The 24464-nt window shown below is 52.1% G+C and overlaps 3 protein-coding genes across 14 annotated transcripts in view; 1 reads left to right on the forward strand and 2 right to left on the reverse strand.

The window, feature by feature from the left end:
• Positions 1-295: 295 nt before the first annotated feature.
• Positions 296-11840, reverse strand: LOC310880088 (uncharacterized protein). Of its 4 annotated transcripts, none has more exons than XR_014571369.1 (3): positions 11711-11839; positions 3374-3477; positions 296-2618 (listed from the first exon to the last, which is right to left on the reverse strand). XR_014571369.1 is itself a non-coding variant. In XM_083795394.1 (3 exons), exons 1-3 carry the CDS (start codon positions 8799-8801, stop codon positions 2251-2253), a joined length of 1041 nt encoding a protein of 346 aa, XP_083651520.1. In that variant the 5' UTR covers positions 8802-10225; the 3' UTR covers positions 296-2250. The 4 variants fall into 4 exon arrangements, 1 of the variants encoding a protein (XP_083651520.1); XR_014571370.1 differs by lacking the exon at positions 11711-11839 and adding an exon at positions 3862-3967; XM_083795394.1 differs by lacking the exon at positions 11711-11839 and adding an exon at positions 8233-10225.
• GATA2 (GATA binding protein 2) lies at positions 4097-22713 on the forward strand. Of its 9 annotated transcripts, none has more exons than XM_083795388.1 (6): positions 4097-4298; positions 11346-11818; positions 12556-13155; positions 15892-16037; positions 19060-19185; positions 20057-22713. In XM_083795388.1, the coding sequence occupies exons 2-6, from the start codon at positions 11590-11592 to the stop codon at positions 20354-20356; spliced, it is 1401 nt and encodes a 466-aa protein (XP_083651514.1). In that variant the 5' UTR covers positions 4097-4298; positions 11346-11589; the 3' UTR covers positions 20357-22713. The 9 variants fall into 9 exon arrangements, with proteins under 9 accessions (XP_083651514.1, XP_083651510.1, XP_083651511.1 ...); XM_083795384.1 differs by having other exon boundaries at positions 4143-4298; positions 15859-16037; XM_083795385.1 differs by lacking the exon at positions 4097-4298 and adding an exon at positions 6369-6481 and having other exon boundaries at positions 15859-16037.
• LOC310880091 (uncharacterized protein) overlaps positions 21995-24464 on the reverse strand; it is a 155981-nt gene continuing 153511 nt past the window's right edge. Inside the window, exon 36 of the mRNA XM_083795398.1 lies at positions 21995-24279. The gene's annotated coding sequence lies outside the window, so the exon portion shown is untranslated. The remainder of the gene's footprint in view (positions 24280-24464) is intronic.

Below are 24464 nucleotides of genomic sequence, written 5' to 3' on the forward strand. Positions count from 1 at the left end.
GGATGCTTGGGGGGGGTGGGGGGGGCCGGCCCCCCCCGGCCTGCCCCTGCCCGGCCGCTGCCTCGCCCCGCTCCGCCAGAAGGTGACGCCGTCCGCCCGCAAATTGCTGCCAGCCCAATTAGGCGGCCGCTATCGGCTGCAATCACGGCTGCTGATAGAGATAAATGGGGAAGGCGCTATCTGCGCGACAATAGTGGTGTGGGTTTTTTTTTTTTTTTTCCTTAAAGGGGGGAAAAAAAAACTTTTTTTTTAAAAAAAAAAAAAAAACAATTGAACTTTTCATCAGCTGCTAATCATGATTTTTTTATTGCTTTGCTTAGCGTTTTCTGGGGAATAAAACCTCAGAGGAGCCCAGTCTTTTGTGGAAAATGAAAGGGCATATAAAAAAATGAATGTACATGGATTCTAAATATTTCAGGTTGTATGACTTTGTGTTTGACCTTAGCAGAAGATGAACTAATCCTGCAATATAATAGACTTTCATAGAGATATGGAAAATGGCTGCTTTTTTATCTCAGTTGCCATGGGAACCATCAGAGAGAAGGCCTAGCTGAGATGCAATAGAAGGTTATTAAATGTGTGCTTGTGTATATTGGAAAAATACAGCTTTTTGTCATCTTGTGTCACTCATAGGTCTTTAATACGTAATGTTTAGGTTATTAATAAACTAACACAGGTCCATTTTTTATGGGGAACAACTGTGAATACAGCCATAAAAAAATTAGTACAAGTTGAACATTTGCAAAACTCTTGAGCACGGGCAGGGGCTGGATGGGGCTGCTGCTCGCCTGCAACTTCCCATGAAAGTTTCTCTCCTTTTCCAGGAGAAGGAAGGGGTCAGACGAGCCCTCCTCACCCACCGCAGAAGCCAGGCACCCCTCTGCCCTTGCCAGACAGGCAAAGGGACTGGGACACCGGGGACATCCAGTTCCTAACGGGGCGGTGTTGGGGACACAGGGGTGTGCAAAATAAAATGCTGCCTTGTTCGGTGACTGGGCACCGGTTAGAGGCTGCCAGGGAAAGAAGGAGCTGCGGGGACGTCTATCCCCGGCTCAGAATCACCTGCCCCGGAGCCAGGAGCTGCATGGGCGGGCTGCGAGGCGGTGGTTTTTATGTTGGTATCTGCAAAAATAAAAATAAAATTAAAAAATAAAAATAAAAAAGAGAGGGAAGAAACAAGAAAATCTGGAAAAAAAAATGGAAGAAGAAGAAAAGGGAAACAGAAAGGGAAGAAAAAAAAAGAAAAACAAAGCCAGAAAGAAACAAGGCTGATGCTGCCCTGAGCAGACTTCGTGGTGACTCCAGGAGGGAGAAGGACTCCCTTTTTGGGGGGGGTTTCTTTTCTCGCCCATGCTCACCGCTCGCTCCCCAGGCTCAGGATGCCCGCGGCTGGGGGGGGGCTCCCCACTTTGGGGTCCTGCCCCGCTCCGCTCCCTCCGCGCCCAGCAAAGCCAAATATCGCAGAGCGGCACCTTGCAAGGAGGTTTTGGCCATCCCACGCCGCTCCCCCGGCTCGGGGACGGGCTGGGGACACTCTCCTCGCCCCAGCGCAGGGCTGCGTGTGCCGAGAGCCCCGGGGGTGTCCCAGGCCCGGCGGGGGCACCCCGCACGCACCGCAGCCCGGCGTCCGTGCATACTAAGCAAAGCAAGGAACACATAGATTTTGCCTATCTGCCGATCAAACGCGGAGATCTGCTCTGGTAAATGATGCATTAGATGTGGTGGCTGTATTTGTTGTGTGAGTTTTGAAAGGGTTCCGATAATCTGGAAGCGAGAGATAAGGAACACCATTTATTCAGCAGCACTTTGGAACCAATTTTCAACCCTGTTCAACCCCATTCTCCAGCAGCCTCCAGGAGCCCAGGAGATAAGGATTGGGCTATTCATTATCTTCACAAGGAACAAAGATTAGCTAGCAGAGATGAAAAATTACCCCTGGATAGTAATAATAAGGAAGCGAACCTGGAGAGTTGCTGAGCCTATATTCTCCCTGCTGCTGGTGCTGCTTCTTCTCTTTTTTAAATTTTCTCCCTCTCTTTTTTTGTTGAATAAATATTGAAAAGGTTGGTTCTTTTTTTTTCTTTCTTTCTTTTTTTTTTCCTTTTTTTTTTTTTTTTTAAGGAAAAAAAAGCGCCTTCCTTGCTGTCTGTCATATTTTTACTCTGCAGAATATGGTTGTTACCGTGGAAGAGAGCTGAGCGCGGTCCCCCCTTCCTCCCAGACTTTCAGATGACATCTTTAGCACAGAAGCTAAACAGCAGAGGAAAACAGCCTTCTCTTCCAGCGGGCATGAGGGGGAAACAGCACCCCTCCTCCTGCCCCCAGTGCCGCCGGTGGCACTCGGGGGTGGCCCCGGCCCCGGGACAACCCGGGACAACCCGGGACAGCAGCGCCAAGAGCCTGGGCTGCGCAGCCCGGCTCCTCCGCGGGTCTCTCCCCCCTCCTCCGCCCCGAGCCCCTACTCGGACACCCCCTCTGTCCCCGCTCCGGGGGAAATCTGCAGGCTTCGAAACACCGTTTTTCCCGTAGTTTTTCCGCCTGGGCGATGCTCCCTCGTTTTGGAGTCGTTCCGTGCGGGGCGATCCCAGGACGCGGCTGGCGGCACCGTCTCCCTCTTCCTGGGCGCAAGGGAAAAAAAGAAGGGGATCTGTATATATGTGTATATTTTAATAGCACATTCTTTTGTATTTTTCCCCTGCATAAATCTGGGGATGTATCTCCTCTCAGAGGATGAAGGGTAATACAGGAGGAGTAATTAAAACACTTACTTTAGAAATGGGCTGCGTGGGGCTGATAAGAATTATCTGCCGCATATCAAGGACCCTTTTTCCCCCGAACCATATCACAAAGACAGACAGAAAATGCCAGCAGAATAGGATTCCCCCCACCCCTCCCCTGCTCACATTTTTACCTCCATTATGATGATAATTCCTCTCCCGCGAAACTTTTTCTCCTTCCCTTCCCGAACCGTATTTCGTTCCCCCGCTCCCGCAGGGCCCCCGCCGGACGGTCCGGCCTTTTGTCTCGGCATTAAGACGGTTTGCCCGCAGCCCCGGGGCGGGGGGCTCGCCGCCCCCTCCCGGAGAATCGCGCCGCGCCCCGCAGCGCCCCGCCGCTGCCCCCGCTGCCCCCCGCCGCGCGACCCCCGCGGCGCGACCCCGGCGCCCGCGACCCCATCCAGCCTCCGGGGGCTCGGCGAGGGGACCCCCCCCCGCCCCGGCCCCGCACACACACACACACACACACACGGGCAGCGGGAGGAAAAGGCACAGCAGGTGAGGAATGCCAAGACGGGGCTGGGGCGAGCAAACGTTTCCCATCCCATTCGTTTTGGCTGAGTCGCCTTGGTGGGCTGAGAAATGTGTGTTTTTACCGTTTCTTTTCCACCTATAAATTGACTCCGTCGTGTGGTATCTGCTTGTGCCTCTTCCAGCTCCCCCGCTGCCTCTCTTAGGTGCAGGTGCATAGCACGAAAGACTGAGTTTGGGAAGGGAGAGCGGGGAGAAGAGACACGAGGTTATACAAAAAAATAAAAAACAGGCTGGCCAATACAAAAAAAAAAAATCACCCCCGTCACCAAGGAGTGGAAACTAAATTAATACGAATAGTAATATTTTATAGCCATAATTGATAGTACAAAGCGGCTCCCCCCACCCCACCTTCCCTGGGATCCGGAGGCAGAAGCGAGCGGCTCGGGGCTGCGGCGCCCGGCGTGCCGGAGCCCGGCTTCCCAGCGCCTGGGATGTGAGCGTGCTGTTGGTGTAATATCAATTCATTTAAAATATGAAAGTCAAGTCGCGTAGACTGTGACAGCAACCGTAACAAAAGGTGCAAGCAACAGACAATGTGATGTGCTTGTACCGATATTGTAATGATGCAAATGAAGTGGAGGGGACGAGCTGCCTTATTATGTACATAAATACACAGTGGCTCGCTGTGCCATCCTTGAATGCAGGAGAGGGAGAGAGAGAAGGGGAGGGAAAGAAGGGAGAGAGGAAAAGAGAGGGAGGGAGGGAGGAAGGGAAGGGGGGAAGGAGGGAGAAGAGAGAGAGAGGGAAAAAAAAAAAGGGCTCAGCTCGAAAACTGCTGCCAGTTTTAAGCAGAGCGCACCTCGGGCAGCCCCTCCGCAGGGCTGCGCGCTCCCACCGCCGGGGCACGGCCGCGCCACCGGAGCGGGCAGACGGGGGAGGCTCCCCGCGGCCGGCGCCCCCTCCCCAGCCCTCGGAAGGGGAGAGCAGGGGCTTTCCAGGCACCGGGCGGAAAACTGAAAGAAAAACCCCGGACGGGAGAAAGGCAAGGTAAGGGGATGCGGCTGCGCGACTCTGCGCGGCCCCGGGGGCGGGCGGGGGGCACCGGGGTCCCGCCGCCGGAGCGCAGCGCTCCGGGCGGTTTCCCCCCCCGGCACCGGGGACAAAGTGGTGGGGTTTTGTAAAGAACGAAAAAAGACATCCCCCCCCCCCGTAAAAAAATAGCCCTGCACCCCCCCGGCAGCCCCCTCCCGCGGGGCCGGTTCCAGGCACGGCGGAGCCGCGGGGGCTTCGCCGGGGCGCACCGGCACCCTGCGGAGAGCGGGGCCACCGGGCCGCCGTCCTTGGTGTCGCTTTTTTTTTTTTTTTTTTTTTAATTCTTTTCCCCCCTCATTGTCATCAGGATAATTATTTAAATCTCCATCTTTGAAAGTTGCATTTCACCCAGGGCGGCCCGGGCAGACGCATCCCGGAGAAAGGGTGTGCAAAGCCCCCTCCCCGCAGCCACATCCTATCTCCTCGCTCCTATTGTTGGCAGATTTGGGTATAAAAAAAAAAATTTAAAAAAAAAAAAAAAAAAGAGGGAGGGTTTGTTCTGCTCTCGAAAGCCGCGGCTCGGCAGGGCCCGGCCGCTCTTCCCCTGCACCTGCCTGCCGGGGAGTCCTCCCGTCCCAGTCCCGTGCGGCAGCTTTACGGGGCTTTGCATGATTTAAAACTACCCAGCCACATCGGGGACCCGGCCGCTCCTCTCCGCTGGCTCCTCCACCGCCCTCTCTCTCTCTCGCTTTTTTTTTTTTTTTTTTTTTGTATGTGCAAAGTTCCCCTCTTTATCCTCCTTTTGCTTTGGGGTGCAGAAGCTGGAAGGCAAAGAGAAAAAAAAAAAAATCCACCAGGAGCGGAGCCTGCCTGGATTTGAGGCAATTTCAATAAGAAAAGCGATTTCAATAAGAGGGGTGCGGGTTTTGGTCTCGGGGATTGTTTCTCCCGAGAGCATCTTTATTAATTAAAGGCTTTTTTTTTTTTTGCCTTTTTTTTTTTTTTATAATAAACTGTCGGAAGTGTAAAAACCCCGGCCTGGTTCAAGCCCCGGGGAAAGGCGGCCGGGGGCGGCGGGGGGCAGCCGCGGGCGGTGCCGGTGCCCGGTGCGAGCCGAGCCCGCGCCCCAGCCAAGTTTTGCCTGCGGAGAACCAACCGTAACCTGCGGGCCCGGCCTCTTTCCCCGCTCCTGAAACAGCTGCGCCCGAAATAACCTTTAAAAAAAAAAAAAAATACAAAGTGCAGCGAGCTCCCGCGAACGAAATCTTCCGTGGCAGCGCCTGAAAATCAGATTTATACCTTCCTCTGGACAAACGCGTGCGTGCGCAAACCTCCCGCACGAGTTTTTCTTTGGGAACTTGAAAAAAAGAAAAAAAAAAACCACGGTGTCGTGGCGAACCTGGGGCTTTTTCTCGGCTTTGTGGTAGCCGGGGGGGCTGCGCCAGCGTGCGGGGGGCACCGGGCGGCTTGCGGACAAAGCGCAGGTGAAGGAGGTGAAGGAGGGGTGGCACCGGGACGCAGGGTGGCACCGGGGGCTCCCACGCTGGGGGGCAATTTTCTGGGGACAAATTTTCTGCGGGTGGGGGAGAGCGAGGAGGCTTTTAGACGATTTACCAAAGAAAAAAAAAAAAAAGAAAAAAAAGGTATTCCGTGATTTATTCCCTGAGAACGACTTTTTTTTTTTTTTTTTTTAATGCAGCCTAAATAGGGTCCTGTGGCTAGGAGGTACCAGTGTCGTTTTCTACCCCTATCAGCAGCCATAATATGTGCTGCTAACGCAGGACGGGGGTGGGCGGGCTGGGGCGGGGGGGAAAGCAACGCGGAGACGAGACCAGAGGGAGAAAAAAACCCGGAGAAATAATAATAATTAAAAATAGGCAGAAGGCAAGAAGTTGCCCTCCCCAGCAAAAAATAAAACAACCCCAAGGAAATAAAGCCGGGGCCCCACGGGGGGGGGGGGGCTGCAGCCGGGCCGTGCGGGGCTCCCGGCCGCCCGGGGGGGCTCGTACCTGGGGGAGGCGGGCGGTGGGAGCCGGCCCCCGGCTGGCTGCTCCTCTACCTGCCCCCGGCGGGCGGGGGGGTCGGCGCTACGCCCACTGGCGGCCCTGCCAGCCCCCTCCCCGCCGGGGGCAGCCGCCTTCCCCGGCCCGCCCCGGGGCTCGCACACCGCCCGCCGGCACCGGCGGCACCAGGCTGCCGTGAGTACCGCGGCCCGGCCCCGGGGCCGAGCGCTTCTCTGCCTCTTTTCCTTCCTTTTCGCTAAGGTTGGGGGTTATTTGGATTAGGTTTTTATCTTTTTTTTTTTTTTTTTTCCTTCCCTCCCCGCTTGCGGCCGCCGGGGGGTTGCGCTTCGGGGAAAGGCGGCGGAGGGGTTGGGGAGGGGATGCGCGGTCGCCCCGGGAGGTCTCGTCCCCTTGGGGTGCGTTAAACGGGGGGGCAGGGGGGAGTGGGGGCTCCGGGGGGGCTGCCGGGGGCTCCCCGGCAAGGGGCTGATGGAGGGGAGCGCCTCCGGCTCCCATCCTGCCGGCCCCAGCCCCGTCGGCTCAGGTACACTTTTTTTTTTTTTTCCCTTGATCCGAGCTCCCAGGGTCAGGGAAAAAAGAAAAAAAAAAAAAAAGGAAAAAAAGGAAAAAGAAACAAACCCCGCTCCGGGCGTGTAAATAAATAGCGTGGGTGTACGGCTGGGGATATTTGTTTTCTGCCTTCGCGTCTGCCCGGGCATAGGTGTCAACTCCATCACAAGGCGCTACTAAGTGCTGCTAAAACATGCTGTCGTCCCCCCCCCGCGATATGACATCACTTGTCAATCAAATCAAAATAACCAGTTGTGCTGCCAGATGTGGGAAATCTCTTATTAAAAAAAAAAAGCAACGACGATAACAAAATAAAGTTAATAAAACTGAGCCCCTCGGACAGGAATCAAAAAAAGGAAAAAAGAAAAAAAAAAAAGGAGCGGCGGGGGGGGGGGTTGAAAGTGGTGGGGGCACCCCCGGGCTCGTCCCGGCTGCGGGGCCCCGCTCCCGGGGGGGCTGCAGCAAATTGCCCGAGAGCCGCCCGAGCAGCCGTGTGGAGCGGGCTGCGGAGCGGAGCTAAGCTGCTGGGCTTGCTGCTGCTCCCGGCGGGGGAATTAATTCAATTAAAAGCCCCAGCCCAGCTCAGCGCCGGGCACCGCCGCTCGCCTGCAGCGGGGATGGAATACGGCGGGGGGGGAAAAATAAAAAAAAAAAAAAAAGAAAATATAAAATGCATAAATTTAAGTAAAAGCAAATCTCGGGAGGCGAACTCCGGGCTGAGCTGCGGGAATTGAACCGCTCCTTCGGCAGGAATCGTTTCTCCCTGCCGGAGGGGTCAGTGGGTTTGCAAAGGGGCTCGGGAGCACGACGAGAGGCGCCGGCCGCGGTGCCAGCAGCTCGGGGGCGGCCGGACCCCCCCGGGCGGCCGGGGACCGAGGCGGGGGGGGCCCGGAGCCGGAGCCGGCGCTGCCCGCTCGCCCCTTTTGTTTTTGCTTCTCCTGCCGGCCCCCGGGTAACCCGAGCCGGGGGCTTCAGGGAGCCCTTGCCGGGCAGCTCCGGGGTCTGCCTCGCCATAAATCAAGCCGCCTGATTAATCTTTACAATTTGTCTTTTAAAACAAACACGAACGAATTATCAGCTCGTTAACTGCGATTTTATCACCTGCCTAAAACAAACAGCCCACCCCCTAACCCCCCCCACCTTCCCCCCCCCCCCCAAAAAAAAAAAGAAAAAAAAGAGAAAAAAAAAAAGAACCGCGGCCCCGTGCTGTTGGCAGCCGGGCAGTAATTATAATTAAAACATCCCCAGGAATTAATAAGGGAGCAGCTGCCCGGGAGATACTCGGTGGCCCGGGCCGGGGGCGGCGGGCACGGCTCGGCCCGGCTGCGGTCAGAGCAGGGAGCCGCGGGACCTACCTGGGTTTATTTTATACTCACCCCTCTTTAAAAATAAACAAATAAAAGAAAAAAAAGAAAGGAGACAGAAAGAAAGAATCCGTTTGGGGGAAATACTCGGCTGCTTTTTGGTGGGTTGCTTTTTGCGTGTGGAAAGCGAATCGCTTCGGACGTGGAAGGAGAAGCCGGATTTTTAGAAAGCTCGCTTGCTTCTCGCTCTGCCTTTTAACTTTTTTTTTTTTTTTCCTCGCTTTGTTTCCCTTTCCTCCCTGGCACCTCCGGCCTAAGGCGCCCCGAGCGCGCTCCGCAGCTGAGCAGCGCGGGGGGCACTCGCCCTCCCCGGCCCCTCTCCCCCCGAGCCCGGCCCAGCTCCCGTCGCCTATCCCGGCCCTTCCCGGGCCAACCAGCCCGGCCCGGGACAAGCCGGCTCCGCCGCCCCCTCCGTGCCCTGCAGCCGGCGGAGGAGCCGCCGCCCGCCCGCCGCTTGCGACCCCCCCCCCCGGCGGCAGGAGGGGCCGAGGGGCTCCGCCGTGTCCCCCCCCCGAGGTGACCCCGGTGTGGGGTGCGGGACACCCGCGGAGGGAAGGGTGCGGGGTGTGTGGGGGGGGCATGCCGGGTCCCCCTTCCCCAGCATCCCGCACCCCCCACCCCGCCGGGCTGCCCTGGGGGTCCCCGGGGGGGGGACACGGCGAGTGCAGGGGGGGGCAGCGGTACGGGAGGGAGCCCCGCGTCTCTCCGGCCAGACGTGCTCCGCAGCGAGGAACGGGAGTTTATTATTATTATTACCGTCATCATCATTATTATTATTATTATTTAAAAAACACACAAAAAAAGTTCATTTCCTGGCGAATTTGGCAGCGGCGGGTGACGTCAGAGCCCCGGCGTCGTAGTGACTGGGGCGGCCGGGCCGGGGGGAGGCCGGCTGCGGCTCCCAGCCCCCGACCCCAGCGCTGCCCCCATGCCGGGGGGGGGTCGGCCCTAGGAGCCCCCCCCCGGGCACCCCCCGCGGGGCCCGGCACCGCCCGGCCGGCACCGAGCGGCTCCCGGCCCGGCCGCCCCGTCGGGCAGGGGCTGTGCTCCCAGCCGCCCCCCTCCGCAAAACGGGGGGGTCCTGGCCCTGCTGCACCCCCCCGCCCCGGCTCGGAGGTTTTGGGGGCTGCAGCGAACGCTCCCGTTTTCCCCAAAAAGCAGAGGTTTGAGGAACGGGAGGGGAGCCCCCGGGAAACAGGACCTGCAGCAGCACCCATGGCGCTGCGGGGGTTCGCTTGTGACTTTCCCTTTTTTTTATTTGTTGGTGGATTTCTTTTTTTTTATTATTTTTTTTCCCCTTTCTGCCCCCAAAGCGGACGGGTTCATGGGGCCGAAGCAGAGCCCGAGCCCCGCCGGGTGCTGCAGCCCCAAACTCCGCAGCAAACTCGCGCTGAGCCGGGCTGCGCTGCTCCCTGCCCGCTGAAAAGCCTGCCAGCCACTGCGAATAACAAAACCACTACCAGAAAATAAAAAAATACAGAAAAAAAGAAGCGAGGGGGAGAGGAAAATAAAACCATCGGGAGATGCTGCGGCTGCCGGGCGCCCTGCTCGTGGCCCGGCCCGGCCCGGCACGGCCCGGCTCGGCTCGCCGGGCCCGGTGCTTGCTGCAGCAGCCTCCTGCCGGCCCCGAGCCCCGCAGGCCGGGCAGGGGGGGCACGATCTGGCCCGGGGGGGGGGGGGCACCGCAGTGACCCCGCTGCCCGGGCCCGAGGAGGCTCCCCCGGGTCGGCGCGGAGCCTGGCGTTTATTTTTTTTTTTTTATTTTTTTTTTATTTTTTTTGCCGATTCCGACGGTTCTTTCCAAGGGACGGGATGACAACGAGCGCGCCGGGGTTTGTCCCGCGGGGGGGCTGGGGCGCGTTTGTCCCCTCGGTGCCGATTTCATCCCCCCCCCCTCTCCATCCCCAGCCCCGGGCATCCCTGCGGCTCCGCTCCGGGGCAGCCCCCGACGGAGCCACCCCCCGCTCCCCCGAGCCCTTCCCGCACTCCATCCCCCAACCCCCCCCCCCCCAACCCCGCACACCCCTCCGGGACCCCCCCAATTTCACCTTCCCCGCCCTATAGGGGCGTGCAGCGCCCGGGCGGGGAAAACCCCCACGGCGCTGCCGGGCGAGGATGCTACGGGCGGGGGCAGGGGGGGGAGAAGAAGAGAAGGAGGAGGAGGAGGGAGAGGGGGGGGTCTGCGCCTCGCTCCCCCTTCTCCCCCCCCTCCGGGCCGGCTCCTTTTGGGGCCGGGGGTGCGGTTGGGGGCGGTGTGGGGCGGCGGGATTGGCTGGCCCGGCCGCCGGCCCTGCGCGCCCCGGCCCGTCTGCGGCGCCGCGGCCAGCTGGCGCCAGCGCTCATATAGGATGCGCGGGGATGGGACCGAGCCGGCCAGAGCAGCGGCTTTGCCATCTGAGTAACACCCTCCAGCCAGCCTCCTCTCCTCCTCCCGCGCTCGCCCTGCTCCCCCCCTCCTCCTCCCGAGCCCCCCCCCAACTCTGCTCTCCGGCTCCCTCTCTTCTTCTCTCCCCCCCTTTTTTTTTTCCTCCCCTCTCCGCCGCACTCGCATCCCACCAGGCAGGCAGCCGGCGGCGCCCACCCCGCGGGGGCACCCTGCCTCCCGCACCGGGTAAGTGTGGGGCGCGGGGGGGCCGCCGCGCCGCTGCCAGGGCGCGCTCGCTGCTTTCTCTAAACACCCTTTCCCCCCCCCCCCCCCGCCCCGCTCCCGTTTCTCTTTCTCTCCCCCTCCAATTTTCCTTTTGTGTCAGGCGAAGTTCTTGCTAGAACTGCGCCGTGTTAGATCTGCCCTTCTTCCTTCCCCCCCCCCCTCCCCTTTTGAAGCCAGCTGGAAAAACTCCTGTTGACGTTTGTAGCGAGAGCGGGGGGAAAAGGAGGAAAAAAAAAAGGAAGATTTTTTGCTTTTTTTTTCCCGTTTTTTTCTTGGTAAAGTTTGAAATGGGATCTGTGTTTATTTTGCGGGGCAATGGGAAGGGAGGGCGCAAGGCGAGGACTTGGGGGGGGGGGAGAGGATATTTTGGGGAGGGAGGAGGGGCTCCGCTTCCCCCTCCCCATCCTTTTACCGCCGGGACCAGCAGTGCACCTCGGGGCCGGCGAGCCGCTCACCCAGCTGTGTCTCCCTACAGGTGCTGTCCCCGGACCTGCCTCCTCGACCTGTCCGCTGCCAGAGGGACACGCCGCCTCCGGGGGTCTCCCCCCATCCCTCCGAGGGCACGCTCCAGCCCCCCGACGGCCTTCTTTCCAGAAAAGCCATCCCCACCTCCTAAGAGCCACCGGTAGCTCCAAAAGCCACCCGCGGGCAGCAGCCCCCTGCCCCGAGCGCTGCTCGCTCCCGGTCTCGGGGGTGGCTGGGAGGGGAGGCCCGAGGCCATGGAGGTGGCCACAGACCAGCCTCGCTGGATGACCCACCACGCCGTGCTCAACGGGCAGCACCCCGAGAGCCATCACCCCGGACTGGCTCACAACTACATGGAACCAGCGCAGCTCCTACCTCCGGATGAAGTCGACGTCTTCTTCAACCACCTGGACTCCCAGGGCAACCCCTACTACGCCAATTCTGCCCATGCCCGGGCCAGGGTCTCCTACAGCCAGGCACACGGTAAATGAGCCCTCGCCGCCCTCCTCTGCACCCCAGCCCCTTCCCCACCCTCCTCTGCCTGCGCCCCCCGGGCTCTTCCGTGCGGGCCGGCGGATGTCCTACGTGGAGGCGAGGAGTTTCACCCGGGGGCCGCTCTGGTGCGTCGGGGCCAGGGGGAAAAGAGCTCGAAGAAAACAGGATAGAAAGGGAGGCACGGGTGGATTTTAACCCCAGCGATGACCAAGCATTGGCGGAGGGGAGGGAAAGTAGGGGAGGGTGAGAGAGGAAGGGGAAATAGTGCGCGCACAGGGTAAAACTTCGCAGACACGGCTACTTCCCGGATGCAAAATACAAACCAATTTGAATCGGCGATGGATTTTAATCGGGGGTGGTTTTAGGAGCCGAAGAGAGAGCGCTGCAGCAGTTCGGAAGACAGAGCAGAAGGGGGTTTGCTAATTATTGCCAGGGTGGGGCGGGAGGAGAGGGGGTGCCTTACTCCTGCCCCTTGTGCTGCTGCCCTCTTTCTCACCGAGCTTCCCTGGGCTGTCCGGTGTCCCCCTCGGAGGGGTCTGGGAGAAGGGGCTGTTGCACCAGGCTGGCTGCTCTTCCCCGGGTTGTGAAATCTCTCCCCATGCCCGGTTCCCCTCTGGCTGCCCGCAGACCGGGGAGCTCCCCGGGCCGGGAGCCGGGAGATTTCCCGGAGCCGCTCCGGGCTGAGCTGCCCCACGCTGATCCCCAACGCTCTTGTGTTCCTACAGCCCGCCTGACTGGGAGTCAAATGTGCCGGCCTCATCTTATCCACAGCCCCGGGATCCCCTGGCTGGACAGCAGCAAGGCGGCACTGTCTGCCCACCACCACAACCCCTGGACCGTCAACCCCTTCACCAAGACACCCCTGCACCCCTCGGCAGCTGGAGCGCCCGGGGCCATCTCGGTGTACCCCGGCAGCAGCACATCAAGCACCGCCTCCGTGTCTTCGCTCACCCCGGCCTCGCACTCCGGCTCCCACCTCTTCGGCTTCCCCCCAACCCCTCCCAAGGAAGTGTCCCCGGACCCCAACTCCACCAGCGCTGCCTCCCCTTCATCCTCCGCTGGGGCCCGGCAGGAGGACAAAGACAGCATCAAGTACCAAGTGTCGCTGTCGGAAGGGATGAAAATGGAGAGCGCCAGCCCGCTCAGAAGCAGCCTCACCAGCATGGGGGCCCAGCCCTCCACCCACCACCCCATCCCCACCTACCCCTCCTACGTGCCGGCTGCCCACGACTACAGCAGCAGCCTCTTCCACCCGGGCAGCTTCCTGGGGGGCCCCGCATCCAGCTTCACCCCCAAGCCGCGAAGCAAGGCCAGATCCTGCTCGGGTAAGTGTTGCCTCCCGCGGCCTGCCCCGCCACACGTTGGCTCTAGACCTGGGGGGGGAAGGAGCGAGGTTAGGGCCACTCTGCCGGGTGCAGGAGTGCATGTTGGGGGTGGCTTTGCTTGCTCTTTGGGGTTGAAGTCGCAGGCAGCTGCAGGGCCGGGTGTTTTCGTCAGCCCTCTTTGGGACAGGAGGGCAGGTGACTGCTCGGTCCCGCTTTTCTGGGTTTTTAAACTAGGAAATAGGGGTTGTACCAGGGTGCCATCGTCTTCGTAGTGGCTGCTGGCCTCAGGGCGCTCAGATGGGGCCGAGGGACGCGGGAGCCGGCACAGCGTGAGCTGGCAGCCTGAATCGTACAAAGAGGGATTTATACAAGGAAAAAATGTAAAAGCAGCCCCTGACAGGCTGCAGCCCCCCGAGGGGCTCAGGCCTGATCCTGCCCTCCCAAAGCGGTTAACTCCCCCCCCCCCCCCCCCCAAATTCCACGTGGGGACTTTCTGCCCATAGATATTTCTCCTGCAATAAATAATTTTCACGTCTCTTCGTTAATACGAAAGAAGGCCCCAGTGCAGGATGAAAGCGAAACTTACTCGGCCGGTCCGTTTCAGATCGCGGAGGGCCTTATTTCCTTCACAATTTACAGGAACAAAAGTTCAAATATAGTTTACATACCAGTGCAAAAGACGAAGGTGTCCAGTCATCGCTAACTTACGCCAGCCTAAGTCCAGAAAATCCTCCTTTTTTCCTGAACCAGACATCTCTCTGCTTCCTAATAACTGACTGCAGACCTTTCCCACACTCACAACCCTTTCTTGCATTTCTACCTAAGAGTGCAGTTCTAAATTAGAAAATTAGGTGATGGATGAAATCCTGATCCCACTTTGAAATCACATTAGTTGTACAACTAGACAGATGAATTAAGGAAATTTGTCTTAAGTCCACTAACCTTCCCGGTTTAACATCCTCAGCAACAGAAGGAAATGAAAGAATGTGTATTGGTACTGAATTGAGACAGCCCTTTAAAAATAAGTGGCTATATGTGTCGGTGTGTGAATTCTTACATATCATTGCATATATCGGCTTATGAGTAGACCACATGCATTTATTTTTAAAGCAGACTCATTTAGAAATGTGATCTCTTATGAGTTTTGCAACAAAAACATCGGGTATTTTACAGTCTCATCAGATCTATTTCAAATGGCTACTCTGAGAGGAAAAACACACTCTCCCATTATTTACATGCATTCCATTATTTACCATTATGCGTATGTATTTTTTAGTAGTGTAGAGACTAGTAAGTAAAGGCAATTAGCAGCCTGAGCCTCCTGATTTTGGAAGCAAATTCATGACCTAGGTCTCTGAAGATAAAGGGATCTCAAGCAGCTTTTTTATTTTCATCCGGCAGTTGCCGATGACTTTATTAAATGGGGGTGTTAGGGGAGCTTTTTGTGTGCGTGCCTTTTTTTTTTTTTTTTGTAAGGGAGCCCCCTGTGCAAGGAACTGGGGAAAGTTCGTGACCACTCAGTGTTTTTGTAGGAAAACTAAGACTCACGACACAACGACTCCTGCAGCTTCCTGCCCTAGGAGGGACAAAAGCTACAAATGCAGCGCCGCAGAGCTCCCCTCATTTTTCACTGTAGACTGTGTTGTTTAAAAGCCACCCACTCCCTAGATTAAAGGAGACACAACCCTGTTGAACTCAACGTGGCCTGCTTCAGTTATTAGCAAAAAGAGAATTTCCTTTCCAGTTAAATACTTTAGGATTTGCATAAACTATATTAAGAGAGATTTCTATATTAAGCAGACCTGCCTTCGAACCATTGGAGGCAAATGAACTTTTAGCAGAGGGCTTTCTGAGGCAGAAACATATCTAGGAGTTGCATGCTGGGTTTAATAGAGCCATTCTACAATGCTGTTTCCCATGTTGTTGTGCTACTAAAACTACTAATAAAGCAGTAATATGGTAAACTGTTCCCTACCAAATCCAAACTGCATTGTTGTAAAGTCACAGGAACAGAAAAGAACTCACAGCTTCTTTTTTACAGTAATTTCCAGAGTGCTTGCTGAAACTGAACTTTCTTTTAAAGATCAGCATTAACAGCGGCTTTCTGCCTTTAGCACAAAAATCATAACTGAGCCTTTGGCATTGTGTATCTATTCCCAGTCTGCTCGGCTTTACTTTCTTACCCAGTAGTGCTTGCAACAAAAACAGAAAGCACAGAAAAGGAGCTCCTTTTGCTTAGATTTAATTTTAGAAAACCCCTTTCTTTGATTTTTTTTTAACCTTTTTCTTTTCTTTCTTTTTTTTTTTTTACATCTTGTGAACTTGCAGGTGTGTGTTTGTGTACACGTGTGCGCGTATTCATGGCAGGGGAACATGCAATCTAACCATTGCCGTGCAATAGATATGGGAGGGGAGCGGTGCCCGCTGCAGATTAAGGGAGTTCTCATTACTGAAACGATAACTTCCATCTGACACAATAAGAGTGTCATTCTTTCTCACCTTGTGCAGAGCATGAGCTGCCTATTTCTGCTCGTGACATAAAATACTTACCGGAGTCTGGGCGTTCTCGAAACGCTGAGGTCCTTGCTGCATGTGCTGTAGATGTCACTGCTGTCTGATTGTGCTTGAATTAACACACTGTTTTGACTTGTGGAAAATGCCTAAAGGACAATGCAAAAAGCTTTTGTGAATTTGTTTTTAAAGAAAGAAATCCGGTTTCTTCGTGTTTCCATTTAGAAGGCAGAGAGTGTGTGAACTGTGGAGCAACTGCTACCCCTCTCTGGAGAAGAGACGGCACCGGGCATTACCTGTGTAACGCCTGCGGGCTCTACCACAAAATGAACGGTCAAAACCGACCTCTCATTAAACCTAAACGGAGGCTGGTAGGTATCTCTATCTTTCCTGGGTTTGGGGATAAATCGGGCTAAGGGACCACACGCAGGCACAAGGCAAACGTGTCTCAGTGCTGCTCAGCCCCTGCGCGGATGGGGCTCAGTCAGGCCGAGGTCACTGCCGTGCCTCGGGGCAGATCCCCCGCACGCTGCCCCGGCTGGGGCATCCCTGCCGCCGCAGCCTGGCGAGCGTGCCTCCGTCCCGAGCCTCCCTGCCGTGCCAAATGCATGTGGGGTATCGCGTATCCATCTCCCCGTTTATCCTCGGATGACAGCTTTTAATTTAATTCCTCATTTATTTGGCCTCTTGGGACGTTTTGGGAGCGTACTGGGAGCGAAAGGGTTATGAGCGTGAATGTCCTCCACTGTGGACTAAAAAAAAAGTTCCAGCTCTAAAAAAGCAAAACAAATCAGATGAGTCAAAGCTACTGCTCCCTACTTAATAATTATTTGTATAAAAGCCATGAAGTAATTTTCACTCTTATATTCTCTGGCAATATTAATATTGGTTCCCTCCCCAGACAATCCCCTACTGTTTAAAAAAAAATCCGATTATTTTTCCATGGAGTCACCTATACTTTGTATTTTCATTTGAGTGATTTAAAAAAAATGTCCTTTCTAAGCTCCTGGTAGTAGTTTCCTATCCGGATATCTGTACGTTAAAGATAAGGAAACTTTGTGTATCTGTTTCCTGACTCTAAAAGCTTTAGAGAGTTTCTATAGGCAAGCCTTGCCAGTCATGCTTGCTGTTTTGAAATTTCTAATACACTCTATTCCACAAATAATGTGTAAAATGCTAAGAATAATAAATATATTTTTTTTGGAGCTTTGTGATTTATGGTGCCTAAGACTCTTAGCTATTCGTGGGCACATTTAAATGAGGTCTGGAGACCAGCAGAGAGCAGAAAAATTGGCATTACTGCTCTAACACTGGGATGGGATACAGAAGATTTCTGTCCGGAGTCAGAATTTCAACTATGCAAGCTTCTTAATGACTTGCCTTCTAAAGTGACTGACATATAGAAAAATGTTAAGACAACAGTGTAACATTATCGTCTCTCAGGCTCAAGTGCTTTGCAGCCTGAATGGGACAGGCCGTGGAGTTAAGCAGCACGGGTGAATATCAGTAAGCCATCTCAAATATGCAAACAGAGGTCTCCACCTTCCCCAGCGTTGGGAGACTGTTATACTTAGCTCCCTGTGAGGGATCTGGGGGGAACTGGAGGGGTTTTCTTTTCGTTTAGTTGTTTTAATGGTGGTTGTTGTTGTTTTTTAAATTGATTTACAGCTTTGTTTATTGCCCCTTTTTTCCACTGTAGTTTGCTTGTTTGCAGGGGAGAGGAGATGGCCATCTTTGGGAATTTGTTCATCTCACATGCAATAGCAAAGCGATCATATTAATAATGTCAGTGTTTGGAGGTCTGGCATTAATTGTGTTTGGGTTGCATGAGTGTACTTGCAGTAGGGGGTACCCCTTCTTTCTGCCTGTGGCCTGTTCTCGCAAGCGAGTAAGGGACTGAAATATATGAGTCTCAGAGGGCCCGATTCTTGCTCTAAGCTGCTGAACCGTCGTCCATCAGCTTTGGGAAAGTTACAGGGCCACGGCGTAAATCAGCGGCAAGTGCAAACAGAACCTGGTGCTCCCCACTTGTGAGCTGGGTCAGTCTGGGCTTTGAGAAAGCCGTGCCAGCTCCCAGTGGGGCCGGCTGGCAGGGAAGCGCACCAGGCTCTTTTGGGAACCCCGCTGCTCCGGGACTCCGCTGTCGCCTCGCTGGGGTGCCCAGCGCTTAATGTGAGCCTCGCTGCTGCTGCTTCACCCGATGGTTCTCATGGCTAATTGCAAAAATACCCCGAGAGTAAGGCCCCGGGGAAATTCAGTACAATTGATCAGCGTTAGAAAGTAAAACTGTGCTAATTTAAGGGGGAAAAAAATGAGTCCTCTGCATTAATCTGATCGTGCAAAATAGATCGTATTTTGACCATTTCCAGAGGCAGGGCTGAAGCTTTCTAATGAGAAATTCTTTCCCCAAATACGGGGTGCAGTTAGCTTGTCCACAATACTTTCAACAATACCGTGCTTGCACAAGGAGTGTATTATATTATGGGGTCTGCCAGAGAAGGGCCCATCCAGAAATTACTGGTTACCTGCTGTTCTGCTTTTCCTGTTCTTGTTCTGGGAGGTGGGTGAACGGTTGGGGTATTTTACTGCCCCCCACCTTGGTTTCAGCAGAACAATATGGTTTAAAAAGATCCTTTTCTATTTTTTTTTTCAAGACAGTTGTTTGAGGGCTTGTCAGCCAAGGAACTGTGAGTAGGGACAGAGGCGGCAGACGGGTCAGCAGAATCATTGCTGCAAGGCATGAAATTTGGTTTGCTAAATATTTAAAGAAAGTTGGAGCCGGTTTTGTTTTCTCCCTTTCACTTGTAAATGGAAACTGAATTTTCAGTGATGGCTCTGATAAATACTGCACCCAGTTAAGTAATGCGGTTGGTTTTCTTTTGTAGCCATCTTTAAAGGGACAGAGTAGGGGTAAAAAAAATCACATTCTTTAAGATCATTACCTCTTTTGAAACCCAGTCCCAACATTGGCACTCACTAAATTGGTCACTGAAAAAAAAAAAAGAAAAGTGAAAAATGAAAAAAAATACATTTTTTGTGACGCATTCTAGAATCCTGTAAAAGGGAACCTTGAACAAGTCAAACACCATGTCCCCCTCCTAAAATTTTTGTCTTTGGAGAGTTAGAGATGTATTGCTTCCCTCCTTACTTCCCCTCCACACACGGTGCCACAAGGCTGGAAGCTGCAGTCTGCAAAGGAGAATACTTGCATTTTTTAAACAAAAACCCAACGCCACAGAATACAAAACTGCCAGGAGCCTTCCTTCAGACCTGATGCTGTGTACAGTTTTGTTATTAATCCTGCCCGACCTAAATATTGAGCCTAACTTGACCTTTCTCATGATCTCCCTCCTCCTGCTGACACATTTTTAATTTTCTTTTTCTTTTGGTTAGTCAGCGGCTAGGAGAGCAGGGACTTGTTGTGCCAACTGTCAGACCACCACCACGACCTTATGGCGACGTAATGCAAACGGGGACCCAGTTTGTAATGCCTGCGGACTCTACTATAAATTGCACAATGTGAGTATTTGCTCATCTCATGTGTCGCTGCTTGCCTAGCTGGGATTGATGTCTTAACTGCATGGTGTACACTAGGCTTTTATAGGTTTCAGGGTTTTGGTTGTTGTTTTATTCCTTCCCCCCCGTCTCTAAGGTTCCCCTGGGAAGTGACAGCCATTCTTTGTCGGCATAGTGATGCTAAGTTCAGTGACATTACAATGTATTAGCTTGGCTTCTAACGCTTGGGCAAATCAGGCAAAATAGAGTTACAACACTTGGTTTTAACTAAGCGTGTTTTGTGTGCCGTCTCCCTCCAGAAACACAGGGGCCATTCGGAATGGGCTCCGTGCAGAAATTAATCTCGGCGGGGCCTGTTCATTTTGATTTAAAACAAAAAAACCCACAACGATGCACCACCAAAACCCCTACCATTATATCTAAAGCTTTGTCTTATTATATATATTTTTTTAAGAAATTAATTTCAAGCAGGAATCGCTTGTCATGTTAGAAAGTTATTTAAACCATAAGTAACAGAGGTTATTGGTACAAGATTGTTCATGTCTTAGGACTGAATTTGGGTCACCATGAGCCTCCTAGTTTGATCTTTCCTATTAGGAAATGAATGAGGACTGAAAGGACGGGAAAGAGAGTCATCAGATGCCAAATTCGGTTCAATTTGTTTTTCATGTCTAGGGTTTTTTGTGTTTTGTGTTTGTGGTTTTATTAAACACATCAACATAAACAAGTTCTGCAGAGAGAAACACCTTTTTTTTTTTTTGGCCAGAAAAAGGTCTACATCCAGGAAAAATACACGGGGGCTGTCCAAATATTTTCATTTTTGCACAATAAGGTCATTTTGTCTGCATGAGCCTGATTTTCTCATTTCTTGCAGGTGAACAGGCCTCTGACCATGAAAAAGGAAGGAATTCAGACCAGAAATAGGAAAATGTCCAACAAATCAAAGAAAAGCAAGAAAGGCTCTGAGTGTTTTGAGGAACTGTCCAAGTGCATGCAAGAGAAGTCGTCTCCTTTCAGCGCTGCTGCCCTTGCTAGCCACATGGCTCCCATGGGGCATTTGCCACCTTTCAGCCACTCTGGACACATCCTACCAACACCCACCCCCATCCACCCATCTTCCAGCATCTCATTTGGACATCCACACCCATCCAGCATGGTTACAGCCATGGGATAAAATCTGATGACCAAGAGACCCACCCAGAGATTAAGAACATGGGGCTTTGCCTAAGATGACACCAAGTAAGAAAATGTTCTGCCAAGAAGAGAATGTAGGGATGGCAAAAGGGGATCTTTGCTCCCATGTCGTTTAACTCTTAATGCTGGACTTAAAACCTTGCAAATGATGGGTCTTCTGCAGAAACGCGTAGTGGTGCCTGTAATGCACTTTGCCCCCTCAGGTATAAGGAAAAAGAAGAACTCACCTGTTTGATATTCAGTGGTCCAGCAGAAAGAAAAAGATGGCAGAAGCAGAAGGAAGAGGCTGGAACTGGCTTTCCTTTTTCTCTTTGTTATTACTGTGAATATTGTAAAGAGATATAAGCAGCCTCCCAGGATGGAATCGGCTCACTGGAAGCCACACATGCTGGATTTCTATCGTGGACTTTGGGGAGGGGAAAAAAAAAAAAAAGACATCTTTATAAAAACTTAATTTTTAAAATGAAATCAGACAAAAAGTCATATTTATTTTGTTCTTGTTTTCCACAAAAAGCCTCAACCCCTCTGACTGCATGTTTTTGTGCTGTTGTTTGCAATGGCTACCCTGTAAGAAAAGCTGCCTTCATAACTAAGGGGGGGGAGGGACAATATTCAGCAGCCCCCCTGGATTAGCTCCATCTATCTTCCATATCAAAATATCTGCTAGCAAGGGGGAAAAGAAAGGGTAAGCAAAGTTGCAGCCGTAGTACAGGATTTCAGTGTGCCCAAGATGGTGATTATTTTTGACACAATTTCTTAATTCTTTTCCTTAACGTGAAAAATTAATTTAAAAAAAAAAAAAACGGCCCCCCTCCCGGCTACCCCATTGTTCCTCAAAACAGATAGCTATGTCAGACAAAATGTTGGGGAGATACTTTTGGGAAGGCAGTCCTGCACTAGCAAGGGGTAAAATACAGGCATTTACGAAACTGTCGCAGCTAGCTTGCAGCACAGCAAAAAGCATCGCCGGGCATAAAAACATCCAACTCCCAGACTTCAGAGGTTGAAGCATTTTGTTCTGTTGTGTCGGCAGCTGTTGCTTAAAAATGCAGATTAGCTGCTTGGGTAAACTTACGGCAGTGTGGCCACCATGTCCACACGCAGCCAGCCAGCGCGTGTGCTGTCTCAGGCATCCAGGCCCCGGTGGACTTCACAGGGAGGAAGGGCAGAAATGAGGTTGAGATCACTGGAGAGGGGAAAGAGAGAGACAATCAGTTTGAGCTTCACACATCCGTCAAATCCCAGACGCAGCGACAGCTGATGAGACGAGGGAAAGCACCGTTCTAAGGGGAACGTCGTGTTTTCCGTAGTGCATTTTATAAGAAAAGAAAAAAAAAAATTAAAAAAAAAAATTAAACCTCCCATTATTAAACCACGTTGTACGTAAATGACCGAAAACAAAGCTATTGCCAATGTGAAGTGTATTCTATTGATTGTAATGATCTGATGCCTCTCGTGAACACAAGCTCCAGTATAACATACAATGTACATATTTAGCTATACTTCTGATGAAAATGCCCCAATGAGCAGAGGGGTTTGATAATGTAAACCACGTAAGCTTAACTCTGTGACAAGCTTTTTTATTTTTATTTTTTAACTTTTAACTTTTTTGTTGTTGGGTTTTGTTTTGTTTTGTTTTTTTTTTGGATCAAGCCAATTGTACCTTTACTGCAAAAGTCCTGCTTTAAAGAAAACAAACAACAAAACAAATAAAAATGGATGTATGTTTTGGTTTTTTTTTTTTTCTAAACACATAATTCAAATGTTTGATAATGAATTTAAGAACCAAGCAGACCTGGAAAACCCTGCTTTCGTCCTTTTTTCTGGTCTGCATAGGCATATAGGTGCACTTTGTATAGAAGTGGAAATAAACAGGAAACAAAATCTGTTAGGAAAAATCATAAGGCTTTTTAATCTACTGAGGTAAAAATTTGGATCCTTTTTACTTTTTACCTTTTACAATGGTACAGTTGTACGTTATTTGTACCCGACTCAAATTTCTGTAGGATTTGGGCAGGGGGGGTGGGGAAGGGATGTGGGTGGAAGACAGGGATTACTGATACAGTTGACAAAGTGCAATATATTGTCAGTCACTGCAGCATAGACAACGGCAGTTGAGATTTAAATTATTTTGTACTTGTATCAGCATAAAAAAAATCTGCAGTATTTTCTGTTTTTATTTTAATTTTTTTATTTTGCTTATTTTTGGATTAGTGAACTAAGTTATTGTTAATTATGTACAACATGTTTATATATTGTCTGTAAAAAGTGTATGCTTTCCTCATATTCCTTCAAGGTGAATATTGCTAAGAATAATAAAATACCTTTTTTGTGAAACTACTTGTGCCCAGCTTCATGTCCTAAAGGCTGCTTTTAACTAGGAGAGGAAAAATTATTGTTGTCATTGTAGCTAGTAGAATTATTAGCTTAAACTTTATGTAATAGAGTGGGCTATTGCTATTTCAGAAACCTAGCAGGGTAGGACAAAAAAAGTGGTTGGTGAATGATTTAGTACAAAATGCTCAGGTACAAAAGCTCATTCTCTGGTGTTGTTCTGGGGTGACGAGGTCATGCAGTTAAGAGCGCTGAAGTTTCTAAACCAGTTTTAAAACATAAGGCAGCAGCAACTTTGCAAATGATGGACTGCAGGTTTTTATTATCATTATTTTAAAGTGCTTAGAGAAATACTTTTCAATTTAAAACAATTTTTAAAAGCACGGAAAAGCATCCAGCTGCCTAATCGGTTTCAAGACTGAGCCTTTGTTAGACTGGGCAAAGTTCTCTGTAGGCTCTTGCACTAGTGTAAGAGGCAACATCATGAACCTAAAAACTGTTTCTTACCATTTGGCATCATCCGTGGCACGAAAGGAACAAGAGGGACAGCCAGCCTGGAGCCGCCCTGTGCTCTTCTGGAAATGGGATGACGGGTGTAGACGTGGGGGCTGTGCGTGCGGTCTGGCACATGAGGACGGAGAACAGGGTTTACCAGGCAGGGCTCCCAAGACCAAAACTTGGCGGTTGCTTTCAACACATGGTCGAGTGTGACCCACACAAGGAACTCCTTGGGGCCTTACAAACTGAAAGAGACTTGCAAGTCGCCCTGCCATGCGTGGGGGTGAGTACCACTCCTACTAAAACAATATTTTCTAGAAAACTGCTAATGAACTTTGGGTTTCCTCCTTTGACACAGTGGGAGCTGCATCTCACTTCTGTGGAAGCCAGCCTGGGGATAACTCCTTACTCATTAAAGAAAAAAAATAGTTCCTTTTTCAGTGAATGCGTACAAATTCCAGCCCTTTCTCTAACTGCTTCTCTTTGCTTCTTGCAAACGGGGCTGTGCAGCCTCCTCTTCAGCCCTATTTGCAAGCCCTGCTAGCAAATGACAAGGAGTTGCAGCAGCTCTAGATGTGCTGAAGAAAGCACACACAACCGGGATGAGACCTTCCTCCATCATTTCAGACGAGTTAATCATCTCTCTAACTTGTTTAGCAAGGCTTAGTGCAAACACCCATTTAAAAAAAAAAAGGAAAGAAAAAAAAAAAGGAGTTTATGGCATACCGTGCAAGCTTCATTTAAGAGGAAACGTTCATCCTCAGACAGGTTTAAAACGGGGTTATAACTAAACTCGGACTGAGTCAGTCTTTGGAGGAGAGAATGGGAAAACTAACCACACCATTTTAAAATAATTTAAAATAATTAAGCCATTTGCTCTGGTTGCACATTACACGTACAGGCTTTGATTAGGGTTTACCTTGGAGTTGCCTCTCCGCAGGCTTTTCACGGGGTCATTTCGATCCGCTCACAGAATCGGGGCCGCAATCCATCAGCTTGGCAGGAGGGGTGCTGCAGCCCCCCCAGCGCAGGGAGCAGCGTGCCTCTTCTGACCAGGGTCAGCAGCGGTTCCTGCAACACAGATAACAAATAATCCCGTGTTTGTCAGGTGGCACTAATCTGCGAAAGATCAAACCATCTCTCTGCAACGTGTGTATCGTGTTTGTCTCCAGACATTTTGCATAGCGGAAGAAAAACAAACAGCAGGGAATGGAAATGGAGCAAGTGTGTAAAGTTCAACGCGAAGTGTAAGCACA

The sequence above is a fragment of the Anser anser genome, assembly GCF_964211835.1.
Source record: "Anser anser genome assembly, chromosome: 12".
Classification (NCBI taxonomy): Eukaryota; Metazoa; Chordata; class Aves; order Anseriformes; family Anatidae; genus Anser; species Anser anser.